This window comes from Pholis gunnellus, assembly GCF_910591455.1.
Source record: "Pholis gunnellus genome assembly, chromosome: 4".
NCBI classification, from domain to species: Eukaryota; Metazoa; Chordata; class Actinopteri; order Perciformes; family Pholidae; genus Pholis; species Pholis gunnellus.
Window position 1 is genome coordinate 1,220,947 of NC_136530.1, and position 23,234 is coordinate 1,244,180.

Genomic DNA, 23,234 nt, shown 5'->3' on the forward strand with positions numbered 1-23,234 from the left:
TCTGGGACTTCCACAACACGTACTGAGCAGAAATAGAGGGGTTTTTTTCCACAGTTGACGGCGGACAGTTGAACGGCTTTCAGGGCGATAAGCCGCGCCCCCTCACTGGCACGTCCAGCGGGATTCACCAATTCACGCGAATGAACACAAATAGTCCCCCGGCGAAACCGGCGGCGCAAATAACGCGATTAACGCGGCGCGAATCGTGTTTGGTGTGAACGCAGCATTACGCTGGCAGCCTTGTGGCCTCATTGTTTGTACCATATGGTTTACACACACATAGTTTGGTCCGGTCTCTACTGATATGAGGTATCGTAGAGCTCTGGGTGAACACAGACGGCTACAATATTTATTTCCTGATTCAACAAAGCTGCCAGTCTCGTGGGGAGGGGAGGGGGGAGCTGCGCTCATGTGATTGGTTGAAAATGAGGCTGACATCTGATTGGCTACAGATAGGTTCACGTTGAAAAAAATGCATTTGCGAATCCAGCGGCGGCAGAGCAGTCTCAAAATACCCACAAACAAATGTGTAGCAATCCACAAAGAAATGCAGTGCGATCCACAAACAAATACATACAAATGCAGAAATATATTTGTGATTTTTTTTTACATTTATATAAATCGTAATTTATTTATTTGTGCATTGGAATGTATTTGTGAATTGTTCTGTGTGCATTTGTGAATCTTTCTGTTTGCATTTGCAATTATTGAGACTGATCTGACCCCATAGATAAGCCACGCCCCCTCTCCGGCGCGTCCAGCGCGATGCACGCGAATGAACACAAATAATCCCCGGCGATACCGGCGGCGCGAATGGCGCGATGAACGCGATTCGCGTCTGGTGTGAACACACCTTTATATGTGCACGCTTGGAGAATAATGAGACTGTACCTGTTTGTATCGCAACGTTCTTCTTTCCAACGTGTTCCTGACAAAGGGCGATTTCTTTGGTAGAGTCGAGCTGTCACTGTCGCTGCGATACAACTGAAAAAAGGTAAAGTTGGTTATTTTATGTAGCTGTGAAAACAGAAACAATTACAACAACATCAGAACTCACCCTGCAGACGTACTGACTACGAGCCCCAGGAGAGAAGGTCTGAGAGCGAACGATGGTGCTGCCGCGCATGAACGGCGAGGCGTGGCCCCAGCGACCCCCCCTCTCTTTGGGCCGGACTCGCACCGGCTCTGGGTACAGACCTTCTGTCATGGTGGCCTTCTCCATCTGCAAAACACAAAGCACTTAAATGGCATCCGTGCCTCAGATTTTAAGGCGTCAGTGGATAGAAAAGGAGCAGTGGCCCAGACTTGTACCTTGACGGTGGACAGTTTGCTGCTCGTCTGGTCACAGCGCCCCCCGGTGGTGATGCACAGGCCCTCTGCACACAGCCCCTCTGAGAAGGGAGCGATGAACGGCGTGCTGTTGCTGCAGCCGCTGTCCATCGACTCCGCCTGCCAACTCCTGCAAAAAGCAACACCCTCGTTGTCAACTTTCACAAATATGCTGGAGGTAAAACAATGAGTGCAGTTTGTCTCGGGACACGACAGAACTTGATTCAAGCTGGAAAATGCCGGCCACCTCTCAGACGCCACCTCGTCCTTCTTCTCCAGCCTCTGCAGCTCGGCCTCCCGTTCCTCCAGATGGGTGGAGGTGGTGGTGGTGGTGGTGCGGGACAGCAGAGCGTCCTGTAATGTCAAAAAGCAGATCATCAAACACTAACATTCCTCCGCCCTCTGACAGTCTGGGTTCATTGTGTGTTTGGCATGTGAGACACATTCCTGTCTGTTACTCAGTGTAATGAGCTGCACACCTGCAGACTGAGAGCTGAAGAGAACTCATCTCTCAGACAGTTTCATGACTTTATGAGTGATGACTGTGGGTCGGTGATTCGTCATTGAGTGTGTACTAGTGAATGTGTGTGTGGTGATAGAACAGAGTCTGTAGAAACATGTTGGAATGCGTCCTTGTGGGGTGAAGGCAATTCAAGGAAAGGTTGACATGTTTGAGGTATAACCAGTACATTTGTTTATATTCTGTTATTTATGTATTTAGTTTTCAGGAGAAGGGATATTACTGTCTATAAAGAGAACATGGATAATAAACTGGACGATCATATTATTGAATACAGTTAGTGTGTTGTTTACGTTGGTATGGTGCCGAGAGAACATGTCACATAAAGTCCTAAAGGAGACGTAGTGCAGAACGTAGAACACGAGTTCTGGCTGAAGGAACATCATCACGTCATCATGATGTGTTCACGTGTCGTCTGTAAAATGTAGTTTTGGTGATAAACTAGAATAAATCCAGTAGTTTGAAGATATTTTCACGTGAATATAAAATAGCTATTAGAGATGAATTATGAGCTGTTTGACTTCTAACACGAGCTCTAAACTCATTATTATACATCAGAAATAATAATGATTCAATTTGTTTAAATCAATACAAATACAATCTTTCACTTCCTTATTATTTGAATGTTGTGTTTCTATGAAGAAAATGAACTATAAATTACTAAAACAATTACTTTGATGGTTTACTGACTTCAGAGTGTGTTTTTGCTCCTTTAATTCTTTTGTTCTGATCCTTTACTTTAATGACCTCAATCTGATTTTAATTTCTCTCTAAATCACTTTTCCACTCTTGTTGTAATGCGTCTCAGCCGTCTCCCTGAACACAATATATATATACACACATACATATATATATATATATATATATATATATATATATATATATATATATATATGTGTGTGTGTAGGTGTGTTCTTCACCATGGCTCGGGCCCTCTGCTCGTCTTCCTGGCCGTCGTGGTGTCTGCGGTGGCCGAGGCTCTTCTGCTCGGGTCGGTTCATCTCCGGCGTCCCGCTCAGCGTCTGCACTCGCAGCCAGTGGTACATCATCTCTGCGCTTCCCTCGCAGTCGGCCAGGCTCACCTGAGTGGTGCCCTGCAGAGGAAAACACGTCATCTTAACTTCAGGATATCGGCGCGTATCACAGGAGAGAATCGATCCTCGGTCTGCGTCGACCCACCAGCAGCTCCTCCTGAGCCTCGGGGCCCAGCGAGCAGACGGACAGCTGCAGGGCGCCCCCCCCCAGGGCGCTAGCGGCGACGGGAATGCGGAAGCCTTCGTTGAAGCTCATCTGAGGCTGCGGCTCCAGCGCCGTGCAGCAGTAGAACGCACAGGCCCGGCCGGCGTCCAGAGGAACCAAGTGCACCTTCACATACCTGCACATGAACGGATGAATGAGCTGAGCGTTCTGCTTATTGAGAACAGCTTGCACCTGTTGCACAGAGCCTGAAGTCTTAACAATTAAATAAAGTACATATTTATCAGCCTTAGTTTCTTTAGAACACATTTAATACGGGACTTCTTTCTCTACAGGTGTGTATGAAGGTGATGAAGTAGTTCATGAATATGAGATTACAGATGATTATAATCCTCCATAGTGTTAGTAGTTTATAAACCTGCAGTCTTTGCTCATAACTCTGAGTTACGCTCTTCTCTTCTTGAATCTTCAGCTGATTGTTTGTGCGCCCTCTGCTGGTTCAGAGAATAACGCAACGAAACGCCTCCGCTCACGCTCGGAGCCTCTGCAGACGGAGCTGCTGAAGAACTCCATAAACTAACCTCCACTAGAGAGGAGGGATTATAATCATCTATAAACTCATAAACTAATTTATCACCATCAGAAGTCAAGTATTAAATGAGTTATAGAGAAACAAAGGTTGAATTTTTAACACCACCTGTTTCTAAAACATCTAAAATATACAATAATATAATCCCATGACATGTAAATAATGTTATCAGTGAACTACAGCAGGTATAAACTCTTCTATGCTAAGCTAAGCTAAGCTAAGCTAAGCTAAGCACCCCTCTTGAACTCACACTTTAAAGCCGTCTCTCACAGCGGACCTGTTCACATTCTTGAGCTGGAGCAGATGCAGCCGGAGGGACTGAGGACTGGACTCCCACCTGCAGAGAGACGGACGCACAGTTAGACCCTGAGGGGGGGAGGGAGGGGGGGGGGGGGGGGGCTACTCACACCGAGCGGTCACTCACAGCAGACCCAGCTGGATCTGGGTGGGCTCGCTCACTGAGGTCAGGTCCTTCATGTACGACATCTCGTCGGACTCCTCGGCCCTGCTGGAGAAACAAACGTCAGTCTTTGAGTAACTTAAAGCTAATAAACTGTTTATTGTTAGGAAGGTAAAGCCTTTAAGTGTTTAAAGATCTTTAATCTGACAACAATAGTTCATCACATGACTTCTGGGACAATATATCGTCTAATATAATAATACTATCTCATAATATATCATTAGTTCTCCTGACAGTTTCCTTCAGTTTCTGTAGTCTTTTTGCTATTTGAAATGATTTCTGAGTAAATGTAATATTTCCTAACATTATTCAGATATTCAGATCTATAAATCTCATTTCTTTGCTGTCTTTCAGACTTGAATCGCAAACAAACACCACAAACTGTCAAAGCTGACAGTTTTTGTGGGAGCTGCAGGTTCCCTCCTCTGCCACTAGGGGGCGCAGTCGCTCCAAAGAGGAGCTGGTTGTTTCTGGACCTGCGCTCACCTTCTGCCCCAGGCCTCGAACACGCCGCTGTCTGTGGCCAGAGCGTCCTCCGACACGCCCGCAGAGACTCTCCGGGCCCGTCGACCGCTCCTGTTGGCGCTGTTCCCCCTCAGGGTCACTCCTAAACGGGGCAAACACATCCAGTTAAGACACGCGGTCCTCTTCCCTCCTCCGGGACGAGGATCAGATCACTTGCCTGTGGAGGTGAAGGCGCCCTGAGTCGCGGCGTCTCGGTGACTCTTGTTGTCCAGCGGGTGAACGCCGCCGCCGCCGTCCTCGGTGTTGTTGTGGGGCGGCGGCGGTTGCGTCTGAGCCCGCAGACCCTCCAACAGGCCGCGGCCCGCCTGCTCCATGTACTCCTCCGTCATCTGGGTGAGCGGGCAGTCCTGGGGGGCCGAGTGGTAGGGCGTGTCCATGGGGGAGCTGGGCGGCGACAGGGAGGAGAGCGAGGAGCGGGAGGAGAGCGAGGCCAGCGACTGCGGGGTGTCGTGGAAGCGCTTGCTCTTGCTCTGGGTCAGAGGGTCCGGGGTGAACACGGAGCAGTCCCGGGACGCCGGCTCCGGTTGCAGCAGGTAGCGCAGGTGGGGGTCCAGCGGCTCCCCGGCCGCGTCGTGGCGCTCGTACTGCGGGAGGCCGTAGATGTCGCTGAAGCTGATGGAGCTGAGGGAGCCTCGGCTGGACGCCAGAGAGCCGCGGCTGGAGGCCAGAGAGCCGCGGCTGCTGCTGGACGACACCGTCAGAGAGCTGGCCGACAGGCTGGAGGAGGAGGAGGAGGAGGAGGAGGAGGAGGAGGAGGAGAGGAGGAGACACATGAGGAAGGATGAGTGCTTTTTCGCTCTTTTACCTTCAAACTACTGGATTTATTCAAGTTTATCACCAAAACTACATCCATAATTCATATTTTACAGATGACATGTGAACACATCATGAAGACCGAGTGTGTGTGTGTGTGTGTGTGTGTGTGTGTGTGTGTGTGTGTGTGTGTGTGTGTGTGTGCTGCACCTCTTCAGCTGGGAGTGGAGGTAGGTGGTGATGCGTGTCGCCTCCTCCAGCTGTCTCAGCAGAGCGTTCCTCTTCTCCTGCTGCAGGATCCTGTCACGAGGGGTGCAAAAGAAATTCAACATCTGGAGTTCTTCCGGTACTTTCAAAGAGTTTTGTAAAGTTTATACTTTCAGAGGCAGATAAGTGGAAGTACTGTGTGTGTTTTATTGTCTTAGTTTGAAACCTGATTTACATTGACCGTTTATATATTTACTGATGTGATAATAAGAAAATAACTATCAACAGCAGTCCAGATGTTCCTCACCTCTGATTGGCTCCCTGGCTCTGGGAGCTGTGGGCCCTCTGCACCTCCTCCTCCAGCCGGGAGCGCTCCTCCTCCAGCTGCAGCAGCGTCTCCGCGGCGTGCTGCTGCTTGCTGACCAGGATGAGCTCCTGCAGCAGCGCCTCCTTCTCGCGCAGGAGCTGCATGAAGTCCCGGTCTCGGTCCGCCTCGGCCCGTCCCGACCAGCTCTCGCTGTCCAGCTGTGCCAGCTGGTGCTGGATGCTCTGCACCCTGAGAGGGAGGAGCAACGCAGCGCACCGGGTTCAGAGCGTTCTATACCAGAGCCACGCACGAGATGCTGCTACTAGAATTATAATAATAATAACTCGTCTACCAGCAGCTCAGAGCTCAGCTTCCTGATGAAATAAGTGTTAATGTGACTCAGTCACAGAGCATCAATGTCTCCACAGCTCTCTGTCTCTGATGTCATGGCTGACTCATGTAGCTGGGTCACCACACAAGTCTTGCTGCAGCCATCATCATCATCACCATCACCATCATCATCATCACAGTGCTGCCCTCACAGCTGCAGTGTGCGCTGGATGTCTGTCACCAATCAGTCTTTAGAGAACCTCAGATTGTTTCGCCAACGACTATAATTTAGGCGAGAAACATTTAACCAAACGCTGTGTTTAAACCACCGAGCAGGGTCTCTCTGTGTGTGTGTGTGTGTGTGTGTGTGTGTGTGTCTCTCTCTCTCTCTCTGTGTGTGTGTCTCTCTCTCTCTCTCTCTCTCCCTCACACACACATGCACACAAAGGCAGCACACAGTCAGCAGCAGCGTGGTAAGAATGTGACCACCCAGCTCATTCCACTGGCCAGACATCGCTCAGCGTCCACCAGGGCGTAAATACTAACTCATAACCCCCCCCCCCCCCCCCCCTCTCTCTCTCTCTGGTCAGTGCCAGTGTGTCGCAGGACGACGACAACAAACACACAAACACAGACACACTTACTTCTTCTTGGCTTCCTCGTACTGCCAGTTGACTTTGACTTTGTCCACTAAATGTGTGGAATCCTGAGAAGAGAGACGAAACCAGCGTTTATCACGGAGAACAAAGTACACGTCTGCATGAAACAAGCCAATAAATAAAAAGAATTACAAAATTCTGACCTCCTCTCCCCCCCCTCCTCCTCCTCCTCCTCCTCCCCCTCTCTCCTACCTCTCCCATGATGTCCGTCTGACAGCCGGTGTCACAGTACTGCTGCAGGTTACACGAGTCCTCAGCGGTTCCGGTGCTGTTCGTCACGTCGCCGGCTGAGTCCTGGACGGACAAACTGTTCTGGAAGTTCACCGTCAGCTTTGCTAAGCACTGTGGGAAGGAAAAGAGAAGAGAATATTAAAAAGATGGGAATATAATAATAATAATAATAAACATCACTCACTTGTAAAGAGCAACAAAGCGGGACAAAGAGTCAGCATTTTAAATTGTGAAATCTTTTTATAACGATTGATTTCAACATTTGAAGTGTGTGTTCATAAACAGACATCAACAGGAAATGCCTGTAGATGTGGACTGAATCACCGTCTATCATTCCTCACATATTACTGCTTTACGCTGACTCAGACGTCTGGAAATGTGTTTTAATCAGAAGACAAAGCTGAGCAGCAGCAGGACGGACACTAGAGGTCAGCAGAGAGGACCTCGTCAGGACGTGGATTACCTGGATGAGGTCCTGCCTCTCCTTCTCGCCCGTACTGATGGATTTCTTGATGCTGCGCAGCTCGGTGAAGATGGCTTGAGCCTCGTCCAGCTTGTAGTTGGTCTGACTGGAGGACATCTTTCTGTCAATCCTGAGACACAGAACACACGCAGTAAGATCTCCTGTTAGCATTAGCATTAGCATGAGCTACTGTTCCTTTAGCTACATAATCACAACAAATAAAACACATTAAATCAGAAATCAAGTACGAAATAGAAACAAAATGTTCATGTTTTTAACAAACAATTATTAATTCTTTATCTAAAATAAATATTCATCCTCGTCCAAACGACCTAAAATTATTATTTATTGTTTAAACCCCACGTTTAATGTTCGATGTTCTTTTATTTGGATTTCTGACAAACCTCAGTCTAATAAACATTGATGTGTTTGACAGACGTGCACATCTGTCTGTGTTCACATCTGTAGTGGACGGTCTGTAGTGGACAGTCTGTAGTGGACAGTCTGTAGTGGACGGTCTGTAGTGGACGGTCTGTAGTGGACGGTCTGTAGTGGACGGTCTGTAGTGGACGGACTGTAGTGGGCGGTCTGTAGTGGACAGACTGTAGTGGACAGACTGTAGTGGACGGTCTGTAGTGGACGGTCTGTAGTGGACGGTCTGTAGTGGACGGTCTGTAGTGGACGGACTGTAGTGGGCGGTCTGTAGTGGACAGACTGTAGTGGACAGACTGTAGTGGACGGTCTGTAGTGGACGGTCTGTAGTGGACGGTCTGTAGTGGACGGACTGTAGTGGGCGGTCTGTAGTGGACAGACTGTAGTGGACAGTCTGTAGTGGACGGTCTGTAGTGGACGGTCTGTAGTGGACGGTCTGTAGTGGACGGACTGTAGTGGGCGGTCTGTAGTGGACAGACTGTAGTGGACGGTCTGTAGTGGACGGTCTGTAGTGGACGGACTGTAGTGGGCGGTCTGTAGTGGACAGACTGTAGTGGACAGACTGTAGTGGACGGTCTGTAGTGGACGGACTGTAGTGGACGGTCTGTAGTGGACGGTCTGTAGTGGACGGACTGTAGTGGGCGGTCTGTAGTGGACAGACTGTAGTGGACGGTCTGTAGTGGACGGTCTGTAGTGGACGGTCTGTAGTGGGCGGTCTGTAGTGGACAGACTGTAGTGGACGGTCTGTAGTGGACGGACTGTAGTGGACTGTCTGTAGTGGACGGTCTGTAGTGGACGGACTGTAGTGGGCGGTCTGTAGTGGACAGACTGTAGTGGACGGTCTGTAGTGGACGGTCTGTAGTGGACGGTCTGTAGTGGACGGTCTGTAGTGGACGGTCTGTAGTGGGCGGTCTGTAGTGGACAGACTGTAGTGGACGGTCTGTAGTGGACAGTCTGTAGTGGACGGTCTGTAGTGGACGGTCTGTAGTGGGCGGTCTGTAGTGGACAGACTGTAGTGGACGGTCTGTAGTGGACGGTCTGTAGTGGACAGTCTGTAGTGGACAGTCTGCTCTGTGGACGTCTAAGCAGCCTTGAAACCATCGATTAATATTACTGTGAGTTAAATATCTAAATAAAGAGAAAACTAAATAAAAAGCAAAAAACATTTTATGTAACTTAAAAAAGTAAAAAAATGCATTAAATGAATGATAATGTTAAAGGTAAATACATATTATAATAAATTAATTTAGACTGTAAATAGACTATAGAGACGTCATCAGTAATACTATCTTTACATTTTGGGTTTTTTCCCTTATTTCATTCCCTCATTTAAAAATACTGGTATTGGATTTATCTTTACTCATGTTGTTTTATTTATATTGCATTAAGAAACTAGTTTTTATCACGGAGAACAAAGTATGTATATATATATATATATATATATATATATATATATATATATATGAGTTCACATGTTCTTGGATGAACTTTGATGTTACAGAGAACAAGACTTAAAGAGAAATGAGAGCAGTGATGAGAAAAGGTCAAAACTAAGATCACGTCGTTAATAGTTGCTTTGTTGAAATGTTACGTAATCGATCTCCTCGGGGAGAAGATGCGGTCGCATTACTGATAATGATTCTGGAGATAAATCATTATCTCTCTGAATGTTAACATGTGGCTGCTGGGCTCTAAATGCACAACCAGCCGATTCTAGTTTGCAGAAGAATCCAGTTTATTTAGTTTTAGATGAAGAAGAACTTCTCTCATCATCTGACGAGCTAACAGGGAGGAGAGCAGGTCAGTCACTCAAAATAAAAGAAAGATTCATCAGATGAACATCTGAGGTATTTCAGTGTGGGAGGTAACGCTGAAGTGTTTACTTTAGACAGTGCATGTGACAGGCCGCTCTGAATGATGTCCTCTGTTTGTTTCCACATGATGAGATGTTTGTGTCTCACTTTCAAAGGCTCGCTGTGCGAAGTGAAGACTTTAAACTCTCTGATATGAAGTGACCGTAGTGATGTTTGGACACGTTGTTGTGGCTCAAAGGCTGACGTCCGTAGAACGGTTTGGTCTCATTTATAATACATCTGCAGTTTAATTACATACATAATATGTGACGGTCCACGTTAAGTTAGGCTCCAGACCAGATGAATAAATCACACTTTCTGTTATCGACGCCATCTTGACTGTCAGGGAGCCGAGGAGGTCTGATCTCTACTGAGAGAACCTTTCTCCTAAGTTTAGATATTTTGTGACTTTAGTGAATCTGAACTAACTCTTTAAAACACTAAAGTCTCAACAACACAAACTCACGACCAGATGTTAGCAGCAGCAGAGCAGCAGCTCCTGTGTTGTGAGGTAGAATCAGTGTTTCAGTGAATGAGTCTGGTGTCTTTGCTCTGTTTCTATGAACTCATCTGCTGCAGTAGAACCCTGACTGTGGAGGAGAACCACACACACACTACAGAACATCAGGACTGAAACAGGTCAGTTGGTTGGTTTGTTGGGCACGTGCCCCCCCGATGTTACCGCACCACCCGCTTCCTTCAACAGCAGGTACTGTTCATCCAGCGACCCGGCCTCTTCCTCCCAAAACAAGCTCTGCTTTGTTCCCCCCCGACCAACCCCACTGGCAGAGCCTGGGAGTTTATATGCTTAGTTAAAAAAAAAAAAAAAAAAGGCACCACCCACCCCTCAGTGCCTGCCTGTGTTGCCCCCCCCCCCCACCACCACCACCACCACCACACCCTGTGTACTGGAGAGAAGCAAACATCTTCTTGACAAGTTTCAGGTTCATTTAGTCCTTAAATCCACCAGTTCAGACTGAGAGAGACCAGTCCGAAGGAGGTGAGACTCCAACTCAGTGTGACCATTAAAGGTGTGTGTGTGTGTGTGTTTGTGTGTGTGTGTGTGTGTGGGGGGGGGGCATTCCTGCGTCACAAGTTTTTGCTTTATCTGATGAGACATGGAGCGGAGAACAATTAGCTATATTGCTGACAACAGCTGAGATCTGGAAAACAACAGCCGGAGGGCCTCAAACCAGCCCAGAAGAAAACAATAGGACACACACACACACACACACACACACACACACACACACACACACACACACACACACACACACACACACACACACACACACACACACACACACACACACACACACACACACACGAGGAGGATGCTTCCATGCTTTCTGCCAGCTGTGTATTCTCCCGGCTATTCTGGGAATCACTGGAGTCGCGTATTATCTCAGAGATAAGGGACTCGCTCTCTTTGCCAGGACTCAGGAAGTGCAGAGGAATTTGCTGCCAGATATCTCTGTGTTTTTAAACTGTTCTCGAAGCCCACACCTCCTCCTCCTCCTCCTCCTCCTCCTCCTCCTCCTCCTCCTCCTCCTCCTCCTCCTCGGAGTGACTTCCTCTCCAGGCCGAGCCTTGGCTCCCTGCTCTCCACTGGTGCATCCTCTTCCTGAGGTGGAGTCCACCCTTTTCCATCAAAAAAAAACTCCCTCCATTTGCCTTTTTCTCTATTTTTCTTCCTCTTTGAGAGGCGGAGCCTTTTTAATTCTAACATGAAATTTGGAACCGCTCAGCACAAAAGACGCTTATGTGTTCAAATACCGACGCAAACTAGAAAGGAAACGAAGCAGATCTCCTGATTCTACTTTTCTATTTGGGTCAAAGGGCATCTGGCTCTTTAGAGTTCCCACTTACATTAATATTATGTATAAATATCTAATTAAACTGGATTTGTGAGACGTGAAACTAAAGAAAGATGATTTTAAATGTAAAAATCTGCTAAATATTCTGTCTGAACACAAGGAGACACTGAGGGAACAGAAAAAGGGAGCAGCAGAGCTGTAGGAAGGAGATGGGTGGTGGTCACGAGAGGAAAAGGGAGGGAGGAAAAGGGAGGGAGGAAAAGGAGGGAGGAGGCAGAGGAACACTCACTCCTGCAGGGTCTCCACTCCCATTTCCTTGTACTGCAGCTCCTGCTTCACCTGAGCCAGCTCCTGCTTCAGTCTGGAGAGCTGCAGACAAAATAAAAGCTGAGTCATGTTTATACAGCGTGTGTGTGTGTGTGTGTGTGTGTGTGTGTGTGTGTGTGTGTGTGTGTGTGTGTGTGTGTGCACGCTCACCAAGGTTATAACAGAGTTAAATATCAGAATGAGTTTATTACAACGCTGGATTTCTGTGGTTCAACGTAACGAGAGCCGGCGGAGATTCATGCTTCTTCTTATTACAAGATATCATTTATCAAAGCTATGAAAACTCAAACTTAAATTAATCTACGTTCACTTTTATTAGTATATTTATTAGTATATTTAGTTTCCTCCTGACAGAAAGTCTGATGATGGTTTAGTTTTACATATTTTACATACATATTGACCACAATACATGTTTTTTTTAAACATTAAATTATAGTTAATTTTGTAATAATTATTGTTATATTATTATTATTATTATTATTATTGTACGGGAAAGTACAAAAAAGATTATTAGATTATTAGCCACTTTTTCAATCACTCCTCTTTAAACCTGCACACGAGTCTTTAAATAAAGGTTCATCGGGTCAGATATTATTTAATAAATATTATTTTAATAATCTTCACCTCCCTTTGAGTAAAACATGGTGTGAACTTATCTTGTGGAATAAAAATGTACTTCTGTTCTCCTGCTTCTCTGCCCTTTTATTGACTAAACCTCCGGATGTGAAGCTCATATCTGACATTGACAGAGATAAAGAAACGATGAGCAGTGATTTATTATTGGATATAAATCACTGTGACTTCTAACATCAGTGTCGATCTCTGGGAGGAAGACTTTATTTAAACACAAAGAATAAAGTGAGATTTCTATTGAACTCTGAGTTTAACTCAATCCAGGAAACACCCTCACATGTGAGTCAGTGAGCTAGCCTCAGCCTGACCCTCTGATGATGATGATGATGATGATCTCATCCTCATCCTCCAGAGGCCCCCGGGGCCACAGCCACAGTATCCTGTAGGGGCCACACCCCGGTCCCCCCTCCCCAAAAGAAAGCCTCAGAACCATTGTTCTCCTCCGCTGATGAAGACTTACCCGCTCTCGTCTACAAGCCACCTCCACTTTGATCTGGTCGGGGTCGTATTTGGAGTTGGAGGACGAGCCAGAGAGCGCTGAGAACACATGAAGAAGAAAAGATGGAGCGGTTAGTTCATGACGTGCAGACGTGTGGACGCTGGTGGGCAGGTGGAGGGTAAACTGGGTGGAGGCTACAGCAGGAATGGAGGATCCGGAAGATCTTGCGATAGATCTTTAACCCCCCCCATCAAGGTCCTGAAGGGACTTTAACTATAGAGCAGATTATTAGGTCAGCTCTCGTCCTTTCACGCATGTTTTATTTTGATATAAAACACAGGGTTGTGTGTAGAGACGGGTGTTGTTGTGGGTATCGCTGCTAGTTCTGTTATAGATACTCTTACCGGTTCTTTTTGAGTATTTTTAGAGAAAGAAAGTAAATTAATTAAGAAAAGAATCCACATTTCTTTATTGTTCTTGTATGTAAACAAATAGCAGCACAGCAACACAAGAAGTTCTAAAATCTTTAAAATTCTCAGCTCATCAATGACATCACTACGTCTGACGTCACTACGTACGACGTCACTACGTACGACGTCACTACCGTACGACGTCACTACCGTACGACGTCACTACCGTATGACATCACTACTGTTACCTGACGGCTGCTCCACCAACAGACTGATGGTCACATGTTGTGGTGAACTTACTTGAGAGGGTTTTATTGTGTTTGAGACGACCAGAGTTCTACAATGTTTCCTTCTCTCTCCAAAACTTCGAAAGAACCGATAGCAGAACCGCTAACTCTGGACCTTATTGATACTCTGAGTTTTGACTCATTTAGAACCGGTTCCTGTTCAGAACCAGGTTTCATCCCTAGTAGTGTGTGAGGAGAGCGAGCTGGATGTCTTACTGCTGGTGATGGAGCGGTTGTCCTCGGAGAGCTCGTGGAAGAGCAGCATTTCCTGCTGAGCCAGCTCCAGACGCTGCTGCTTCACCAGGTATATCTCCTTCTTGGCTTTGAGGGCCTCCTGGGCCACCACCAGGTACTCCTTCAGCATGCGCTCCTGCTCCTGACGCCATTGAGTCCGCGGGTTCTCGATCTGGGTCGTCTCTATGAGAACCGGAGAAGAAGGAGGAGGAGAAGAAGAAGGAGAAAGAGAAGAAGAAGGAGCAAGGCATTTCATGGCAGTCGAGGATCTGTTTAGAGGAACATTCAGAACGTTTACGAGACTTCGACGAACGGTAGATACTAAACCGCTCCTGATTGGACGAACGCTTTCACTCGCGGGCTGCAGCCTCGGATTTACAACAAACAAGTTGGCTCGTTTGTTTCCTTTTTCGGGAGTTTTTAAGAGGCAGAGAGTCGTGCTGGACGCCCCTAATTTGCATAAAGTAGGTTAAAGCTCAACTTTATGCAAATGAGGAGCGTCCAACGTGATTCTCAAAACTTGTTACAACATATATCTTTTATTATATTTTCTTCTGCCTTATAAAGCACTTTGTACCTTGTTTTGATAAGTGCTATTTAAATAAGCTCTATTATTATTATTATTATTATTATTATTATTATTATTATTATTATCATTATTATTATTATCATCAAGCACACAAGATCTTTGTCCACAGGTTAAACCTTCATTGTGACATGAGACCAACAATCTAGAGTTAAACATTTACAATCACACAGAAAATGAGGATATTCTACAAAACACGTCGTTTGTTGTCAAAACTTAAGAGCCAATCAGGTGACAGCCAGGCGTTTCCCATCATGCACTGGGGTCTTGCCGTCTCCCTGGAGAGCAGAAACAGCTCAATCAGTGGTTGGGTTCAGTACTTGTAGTTGGATGGGGATGCACTCACTGTTGATGTGGTCGATGTAGTAAACTCCCACTTGCTGGTCATAAACCTCCTCCCACCCGAGCGGCAGCTCATCTCCAACACAGTCGGCAAACGTCAGCGGTTTGGTGATCCTGAAATGATTTAAAAGCTGCTCAGTAAAACAATAACAGAGAGAAACGCTCTTTATATCAGCTGAAGAGATAATAAACACAAACACAACACACAGTCTGGGAAGAGCTGGAAGACTATTAGGACTGCATATACAAACAATCAGAGATAATAATACAAAATAGAATAAGATTTATACAACTCATTAAATAACCAAAGATTCACAATAGACTCTTCTTGTGTGTTCATTTCTGTTATTTATTGATTTTACTTTATTTTTAAGTATAAAAATGTACAATAAACGTAAGTTCCCGTAAGTAAGAAATTGAAACATTGCGATAACAAATAAAAATGTATATAATAAATAAAGAAAAAGAAAAATGAAAAGTAGCATGAAGAGTTTCCATGTTAACTGGGTTAGAGTTCCCATCATCTGACCCACAGCAGCTACTACTGACAATGAATGCCGTCTGCATAAACAACTGAAACCTTTAACACCACATTTAGCTTTATTGCATAATTCTTCTTAGAGTGTAACTTTACAGAAACCTGTTTCTGTCTCCACACGTGATCTTTGTCCTCTCAGCGTTAACGAGCTCTGCTTCATTCATCACGATTATTAAAGATGTTTTCAACGATAATCGAGGGGAAAGAAACGTTCATTCTGAAGAATATTCTCTCCTCCACCATTAAAGCTGTTATTAAATGTATATCATCATCATCATCATCATCATCATCATCATCATCATCATCATCATCATCATCAGGAAGAGAATCTCTGGGCCCAACACGTAATACAAGTACACAGCTGAAGTATTAAGTATGAATACATTTGGGTACAAGTTTTAAAAAATGCATTCAACAACAAACTTTCAGCTCTTTAAAAAAAAAAATAAAAATAAGCAAAGTAAATAATTCATTAATATATTAAAAGAGACCACAATAAGATAGTAAGGACTCGTCAACAGTAACAAAGCTTTCTTTGATGTAGAACTCTTCTTTCTGTGTTAAAGGTGTCGAGCTGAGAGCTGTGTTGGGAAGAAGCAGATCAAATGTCTTCACTTCTTCATTTGATCATAACCGGCTTATGAATTCTTAAATTATGGACAAAAATGTGTTTGGTGAGGTCACAGTGACGTTTGACCAACACGTTCTAGTCCGTTCATCCTCGACTCGAAATGGACGTTTGAAGACATTCCCTGAAAGTGGACTAAACCGAAAACATGACAAAGAGATGTTCTGATTAGTGAACTAATGGACTAAAGAGATCTAGAGCATAAACTCCTCTTTAGTGAACTAATGGACTAAAGAGATCTAGAGTATAAACTCCTCTTTAGTGAACTAATGGACTAAAGAGATCTAGAGCATAAACTCCTCTTTAGTGAACTAATGGACTAAAGAGATCTAGAGCATAAACTCCTCTTTAGTGAACTAATGGACTAAAGAGATCTAGAGTATAAACTCCTCTTTAGTGAACTAATGGACTAAAGAGATCTAGAGTATAAACTCCTCTTTAGTGAACTAATGGACTAAAGAGATCTAGAGTATAAACTCCTCTTTAGTGAACTAATGGACTAAGAGGAGGAGCCACAGTGTTCCTGCAGACAAGCACAAAGCAAACTGCAGCACACTCCTCACCTGCTGCTGCTGCTTTAGTGTTTGTCAAAGGTAAACAGACTCACGTCTCTAGTAAATCCTTAAAGACACACTTGTTGTTTTATGTAAACAACGACTGGAGGAGGCGGAGCCACAACGACGGCACACGCTGTAGTTTTGATGTATATATATATATATATTTATATAAGCTTTGGCCGGGAGGCTGAGTGACGTCAGAGTCCTGAACTAACCTCTGACCTCTGACCCCCCCCCCCCCCCCCGCCTCCAGAGACAGAGGGCGAAACATGTCCTCTCACAGGTCTGAATGGTTGGTTTTGTTACGCAGTCTTGACAGCAGAATGTCTCCGGAAACTGTGAACCTCAGATCAAAGACACAGTTTAACCGTTTTTAAATCAGTCTGCATTTCATCCCATCGTCATGCAACAATAAGTTAAACCTCACCTCACTGGTAACGCAAAGTATAAAAACATAACTTGTACTTAATACATGAACACATCCTGGTTTGGTTGGTTACAAGCTGCTCTAACAGCAGTCAGAGAATGAGATTATTAATACATTTCTTCAGGATCCTGTTGATCTGAGACAGATATCTGAAATAGAAAACGCGAGACACCGACAGAATGACAAGCATGTTCAGCTGTGGAGGAAAGAAACGCCGCTCGGCCGGCAAAAATATATTTAGTTGTCAAAGACATTTGCTAATTCTAGAATAATCTGTGCCATCCCGGTTAGTCTCACGAGATATTTCTATCTGCAGCCTGGAGACGGGCTGCTGCATGGGAGAGACATGTGGCACTGGAGTCTGGGCCACTAGACCTGGTCCTGGTCTACGTCACCTCCAGCTCCTCAACGGTTGTTTCTCTGCTTCAACAATGTGCAGATTAAGATGTGTGGACTCTGCGTTACTTAACACACGATATCATCTTTCTTATATTTCATGATGTGCAGTGTTCGTAGCAATTCCTACAAAAGAAATGATGAACCGGAATTATTATTCAATATCCCGAGAAATACTTTTGTATGTTATCCATGCATTCATGAACCAGGAAGTATAAAGACCGCAAATAAAACAACCCACAGGGCGAGACACGAGGGGGACGACGTCCGACAAACAGAGACCTCTCAGCCAGGAGGCCGACGTCATCGTTGATTTATTCATCACGGGTTCTTCAGGAACAGAACTTCTGTCGTTATTTCAACCAAAACGACCATCTTTTCCTCAACCTAACGAAGCAGTTTCCTGTGAAGTTTATTTTGAAAAGACTGAAGTTTATTTTGAAAAGACCGTATGCTATAACGAGCAGAAATTGACACGCGTTTCATGACATTCGTAGGAAAAAACTAGAAATGAGGAGTAACTTTTCCTAACATATCGTAGGAACCGTTGTGTCACACAGTCCGACGATAAACGCGGATAATAAACCATAAAGTCTTTTATCGGCGAGCCGGCTGCTGAAGTCCACAAATAAGAAGCGAAGGCTTGACTCCATGACCTCTGGATGACGAGCAGCGCTTATGCGACCAGAAAACAAACGACGTCGACGATGGAGGCGATAACAGAAAATCCAGCATGTTCCCCTTTTAACTGTAAATGTGCAGCACGAACCACCACCTGCTGCTCACTCACAGCTCCTGGAGGACTCGGAGAGCCTCAGACCGTCGGTCCACTAAACATTCCTCTGGGTGTTAAAAAAGAAATGTGGGAAAACAACTTTGTGAGGAATGTCATTTATGTGGAGCCTCTCTCCCCGTGCAGCGCTGCAGAGCAGCTGACAGACATTATGTGTTGAATCTTATGGAAATAGGTCTCCTAAATATATATGTAAATATAAGTAGACCCTGGTCTCTGTCTCCGGTCACATTTAGATGGAGTCTGGACGAGAGGGCAGAGCTCGTCTTCTAATATGAAATCAAGCTCTCAATTCTGTATCAGGAAGCTTCCTCACTAAAGCTCAAAGTATTAAAGTCTAAAAGAAAACACTTAATTATCACGCAACACGTTTAACTCTTCTTTCTGATGTCTGGTCTTCTTCGTTGTAGTGTCGGTTGATAGTTTTTGTCTTTCTGTCACTTTAACGTCTCTTTTCAACAGGAACGGAGATTTGTGGACACGAAAATAAATACTCGCCTGTTAACGGTTGCAACTCTTTTTTAAATAAAATGATTAATTAGACCCAGACAGCGTCTGACTGAGTCAACTTGAGTTCTCTCTTATCAACAGTTAGTTATGTGTCTCGGGCTTTTATTGTGAAAGGTAAGAACAGAGTGTGTTTTGAATATGTTCTTCTACGCGACGTGATTGGATGATTCTTTTATTCATGGTGCGAATAGATTAATATTCATAACATGTAGAGGCTACTTTTTTTTTCCAACATTGGTAACACTTGTTGAATATATAGATTCTATTGTTTGAACATTTTTGTAAAATGAATTATCAAATAAATTCAACTTTTTAGCGTTTTCTTCATTTTCATGATTGACGTCGTCATGACGTGTTCTAGTTCTCTCTGCTGCTGGTCATGATGGTTCTGTTCTATGGAGATGAAGGACTTTATGTTACACAGAGAACATGAAATGTAACGGGAATAAACTGCTTTGAGTTCGGAGGGTTGAAGGTTTTAATCCGTTACTTCCTGCGTCGTACTCCTTTGTGTCACAGGCACCTTAAAGACACAATGAGTGAAACAAGGTACGGACTGATTCTGGAATAATCCTCTCAAAGTGTGTTCTGGGTGTCAACCTCTATCAGCGAGCACACATCCAGGAGGAAGCTCCAACAATGGCCGACACAACACCCAAAAAACTAAACAAAAGCTCATTCCAACTTTGAATGTGTACGTTTGTTTACAACAGACACGTGTACATTAACCCTGAATAAAAAGCACTTCCTGTTCACAGGGATTAAAGAAACGAGATTCACTGATTGATCAGAGAGCTTTAGAGGCGCTGAAGGTGGCTAGCTGTTTCCAGTCTTTGTGCTAAGCTAAGCTAACCGGCTGCAAATGTATACAGACTGTACAGCTATGAGAGAGGTATCTATTTATCATAACAGTTAGAAACTAAAAGAGATATTTTCTATAACTATAAAGCTACAATATAAACAAGTTATATTAACATTTTTCAACAACTGTAACTCCTCCTGTGAAGAACACACAACTGATAAAACATTTTATAATATTATAGATACTTAATAGATTTGATAAACACTGTAGAACTGCAGTAATAGACTTGAAGGATAGATTTAGACATTAGTAGGATTACAGCAGAGACATCTGTCAACAAAAACAACAATATAATAAATGAGTGAACTGTGAAGAAAGTACTAAGATGCTAAAAGTGACTCATATCAGCTGACAACTACATACAGTGTGTAAACTACATGTGGATGTACTTCTTGTTGATGGTGATGTGAAAGCTCTTATTTCGTGGTGAGCACTTGTTTGTGATGTTAAAAACAGAAACGCCACCAATGAGCGGCTTCAGCGCCGTCAACTACACGTTTCTTTCCTTTCTGGATAAAGAATTGTGCAGATGTGTGGAAGAGGAACAAAGAGCAGAACAATGGCCCCCGGAGCCAGAGGCCGGTCCACCGAGTGTGGCACGTCCTGTTTAGGTAGCGTTCCTCACCCGACCTACACACCAAGCAGAAACACCGGGGGGCAACTAGTGACGGCTCTTATTGCTGTCAGAGATCATGAAGGGTTGACGTTCCAGAACGAGGTGGAAGCAGAAGACAAACGTATTCTCTGCTCATGAAGGAGAACACAGAAATCAAAGCGACGGTGTGTTTGTAACCCCCCCCCCCCCGACAAAAGACAACACAAAAAGAGCCATCATAATGAACCCACTGGGGAAGCACAATAGCAGCGGGGGTCAGCGCATGTGAACAGCCTTTGGGTGGTGGAAACACAGATTTTTTCCAGAATAATTGAATCTGGTTTGCTTTGTGAGCGAACATAAAGGCTCCCTTTGCCGAGCGGCGGGCCGGCCGTGGCTGTTACATAACAGAGCTAATAAAGGAGGAGGAGGAGGAGGAGGACACGTGGGAACTGCCTCTGTTCTGCTTTGTCTCTGGGCCGCAAGCAGAGCCCCCCCCCCCCCCCCCCCCCCCCCGGGGCATTAGAGTCGGCATGCCTGACATAACGCTCATTCCACAGGCAGCAAGAAATAGAAAAAGATCTGCAGGGAGCTGGAAGACATCCTCTTCATCAGCACTAGTGGAGCTCAATGGTTTCAACAAGCTGCATCTATCCAATCAAACAGACTTCTCCAACGTCCAATCATGCAGCAGCGGGGGGGGGGGGGGGTGATGTAGTTCATGAATATGAGTTTACAGATGATTATAATCTCTCTGTAGTGGAGGTTACTTTATAAACCTGCAGTCTTTGTTCAGATCTCTGAGTTACGCTCGTCGTCTTCTTGTTTTGGAGAACGATGTAAAACGTCTCCGTTCGTGTTCAAGCACCGAGCACGGGTTTAACAAAACCAGGGCTCAGAGGATGGTTTTATTATGAATCATCTTCAGATCCATTAAAGTCTGAAAAGTGAAGATATCAGTGAATAATATGAGCATCAGCGTCATAATGAAGCTGATTGGAGCTGGTAATCATTAACGCACTACTGACGTTGTTATTGTTGATCAAACTGACGTCCTCAACTCAAATAAATGAGAAAAGAAAACAGAAAATATTCACATTTAAGAAGCGAGAATCAAATTTATTTTCTTACGGCGAGACACTAAAAACAAAAACATTGTTTTTATGTCAATTTAGAGATTTTATTCTATTTTTCCTCCATAACTCGTCTTCTTTCAGACGAGAGGAAATAAAACATTTATTTTACGTCTGTAGATTTATACTGAATTCACCAACAGTTACCATTACATAATGCCTCATTTGCATATTTAAACATCACGTCAGTAAACGTGTAACACAATAAATCCTCCTCTTAGTGTGAGTGATGAAGTGGTGAAGCTTCATGGTGAATCTATGAGTTCATGTTTTATTCACCTGTAGAGTCTCTAAATGTCTGGAATGAACTAAACGTCTCTTTAAAGGACGTTTTCTCTCAATGAGTTTGTTCTCAGACTCTGATGATAAATCTCCACTTCAGCAGCTCTTACACACACCAACCTCTACACGTTCATTCCTCTCTGTGTGCTGAAGGTTCACACACACTCACACACTCATTTATACATTAATAGAACATGGAGAAAATGGATGTTTTTATGTCTGTTGACAGTATTTTCTGATTTATGAGTGAAACAAAGAGATCATGAATGTAAAAACCTTTAAAGACTCAAATATGTCAACAACATGAAACAAGAACAATGAACCTGCTTTATCCAACGTTCACATTGCTGTTCTGTATGTATGAATACTAGCACATATTTAATGAGATAATGCCTCATTTGCATATTGACATGTCTTCACCTGTAAGTGTCTCACTTTAAAAGAAAACAACAACGCAAACCGATCGACTGTCAAAACAGAAGCAGATTCATTTCATAACTGAACTATTGGGTTGATCTCTGCAGCTCGAGAACAACAACACGAGTTAGTTCTTCTGGTTCCATGTGACGTCTGAAGCTCGCTGTCACTTAGTTTTATCTCGAGTCTTTGAGTCTTTGTATCTGCAGCTGATGGAGGGAAACTACTTTCATTTTAACACCTTTGTCTCTGTTTGGGTTGCAGCAGAGAGTGGAGCTTTGAGCGCTGTGATTTATTGTAAAGTGAAGTTCTCAGGTGGTGACAGGAGACATTCCTCCGGTCCAGATAAACCCATAAATCAGCGAGCAGCACCAGAACATTCTTCAGTCATGCAAATGGTGTTACAACATAAATATGTTTTACTTCCACGCGCTGTAAGATGTTGAGAAACACGCTATCAGCTCCACAGAACAATGGTTAATCAACCAGCAGAGAGGAGGAGGAGCCTTCAAGGAAATCAGGTTTTTCTTATCTAGATTAAACGCTGCTGCTACATTCTACATTCTACATGCTACATTCTACATTCCCACTGCTTAGAATCAGCTGATCATAAACACTAAACCCTTCACAACAGAGGAGTTAAAAGTTGAGATATGTGCTATAATTCTCCAGTAATCTCTCAAAAGGTTTCTGGGCTGGTGAAAATAATCTCAGTCCCACCGACTGAAAGCACATCCTTGCAGCTCTCCCAGTGGCCCAGCTAGCATTCCTAGCATTCTTTTTTGCCACAATGATTTCTGGGAGTTGGAGTTTTTAAAGCTTTTTTTCTTGTGTGAGAAAAACATTTAATGGGTTAATTTTTTACTACATTATGAAGCTTGGACTGGAGGTGTTTTTATACGTGAAAATCAAAATGAAATCTGATAACAATAGATCACTGTGTGTGTGTGTGTGTGTGTGTGTGTGTGTGTGTGTGTGTGTGTGTGTGTGTGTGTGTGTACAAGGAATGTTTCAGGTCACTGGAAGTCATAAATCTGCTGATGAGTTTTGAGTTTTGACATCAAGTTTCTCTGACTAAAAAAAACTGACAAGTGTGTGAACAAGCCAGCTGAAACACAACACACACACACACACACACACACACACACACACACACACACACACAC

The 23,234-nt window shown here is 44.4% G+C and overlaps 1 protein-coding gene across 5 annotated transcripts in view; it reads right to left on the minus strand.

Annotated features, from left to right (window-relative positions):
* The window catches only part of wwc3 (WWC family member 3), a 29,025-nt gene that overhangs the window by 4,686 nt on the left and 1,105 nt on the right, over positions 1-23,234 (minus strand). For 3 of the 5 annotated variants that reach the window (XM_079157234.1, XM_079157233.1, XM_079157231.1), the window contains exons 2-20: positions 14,935-15,044; positions 13,985-14,185; positions 13,093-13,169; positions 11,962-12,041; positions 7,571-7,700; positions 7,069-7,218; positions 6,862-6,923; positions 5,888-6,136; positions 5,584-5,673; positions 4,778-5,337; positions 4,582-4,702; positions 4,060-4,143; positions 3,886-3,972; positions 3,029-3,224; positions 2,770-2,943; positions 1,577-1,683; positions 1,312-1,459; positions 1,058-1,222; positions 892-984 (exon numbers count right to left, since the gene is read on the minus strand). In XM_079157234.1, coding sequence (XP_079013360.1) covers positions 892-984; positions 1,058-1,222; positions 1,312-1,459; positions 1,577-1,683; positions 2,770-2,943; positions 3,029-3,224; positions 3,886-3,972; positions 4,060-4,143; positions 4,582-4,702; positions 4,778-5,337; positions 5,584-5,673; positions 5,888-6,136; positions 6,862-6,923; positions 7,069-7,218; positions 7,571-7,700; positions 11,962-12,041; positions 13,093-13,169; positions 13,985-14,185; positions 14,935-15,044 — 2,884 coding nt within the window. The remainder of the gene's footprint in view (positions 1-891; positions 985-1,057; positions 1,223-1,311; positions 1,460-1,576; positions 1,684-2,769; positions 2,944-3,028; positions 3,225-3,885; positions 3,973-4,059; positions 4,144-4,581; positions 4,703-4,777; positions 5,338-5,583; positions 5,674-5,887; positions 6,137-6,861; positions 6,924-7,068; positions 7,219-7,570; positions 7,701-11,961; positions 12,042-13,092; positions 13,170-13,984; positions 14,186-14,934; positions 15,045-23,234) is intronic. The other 2 variants (XM_079157235.1, XM_079157232.1) reach the window with 1 other exon arrangement.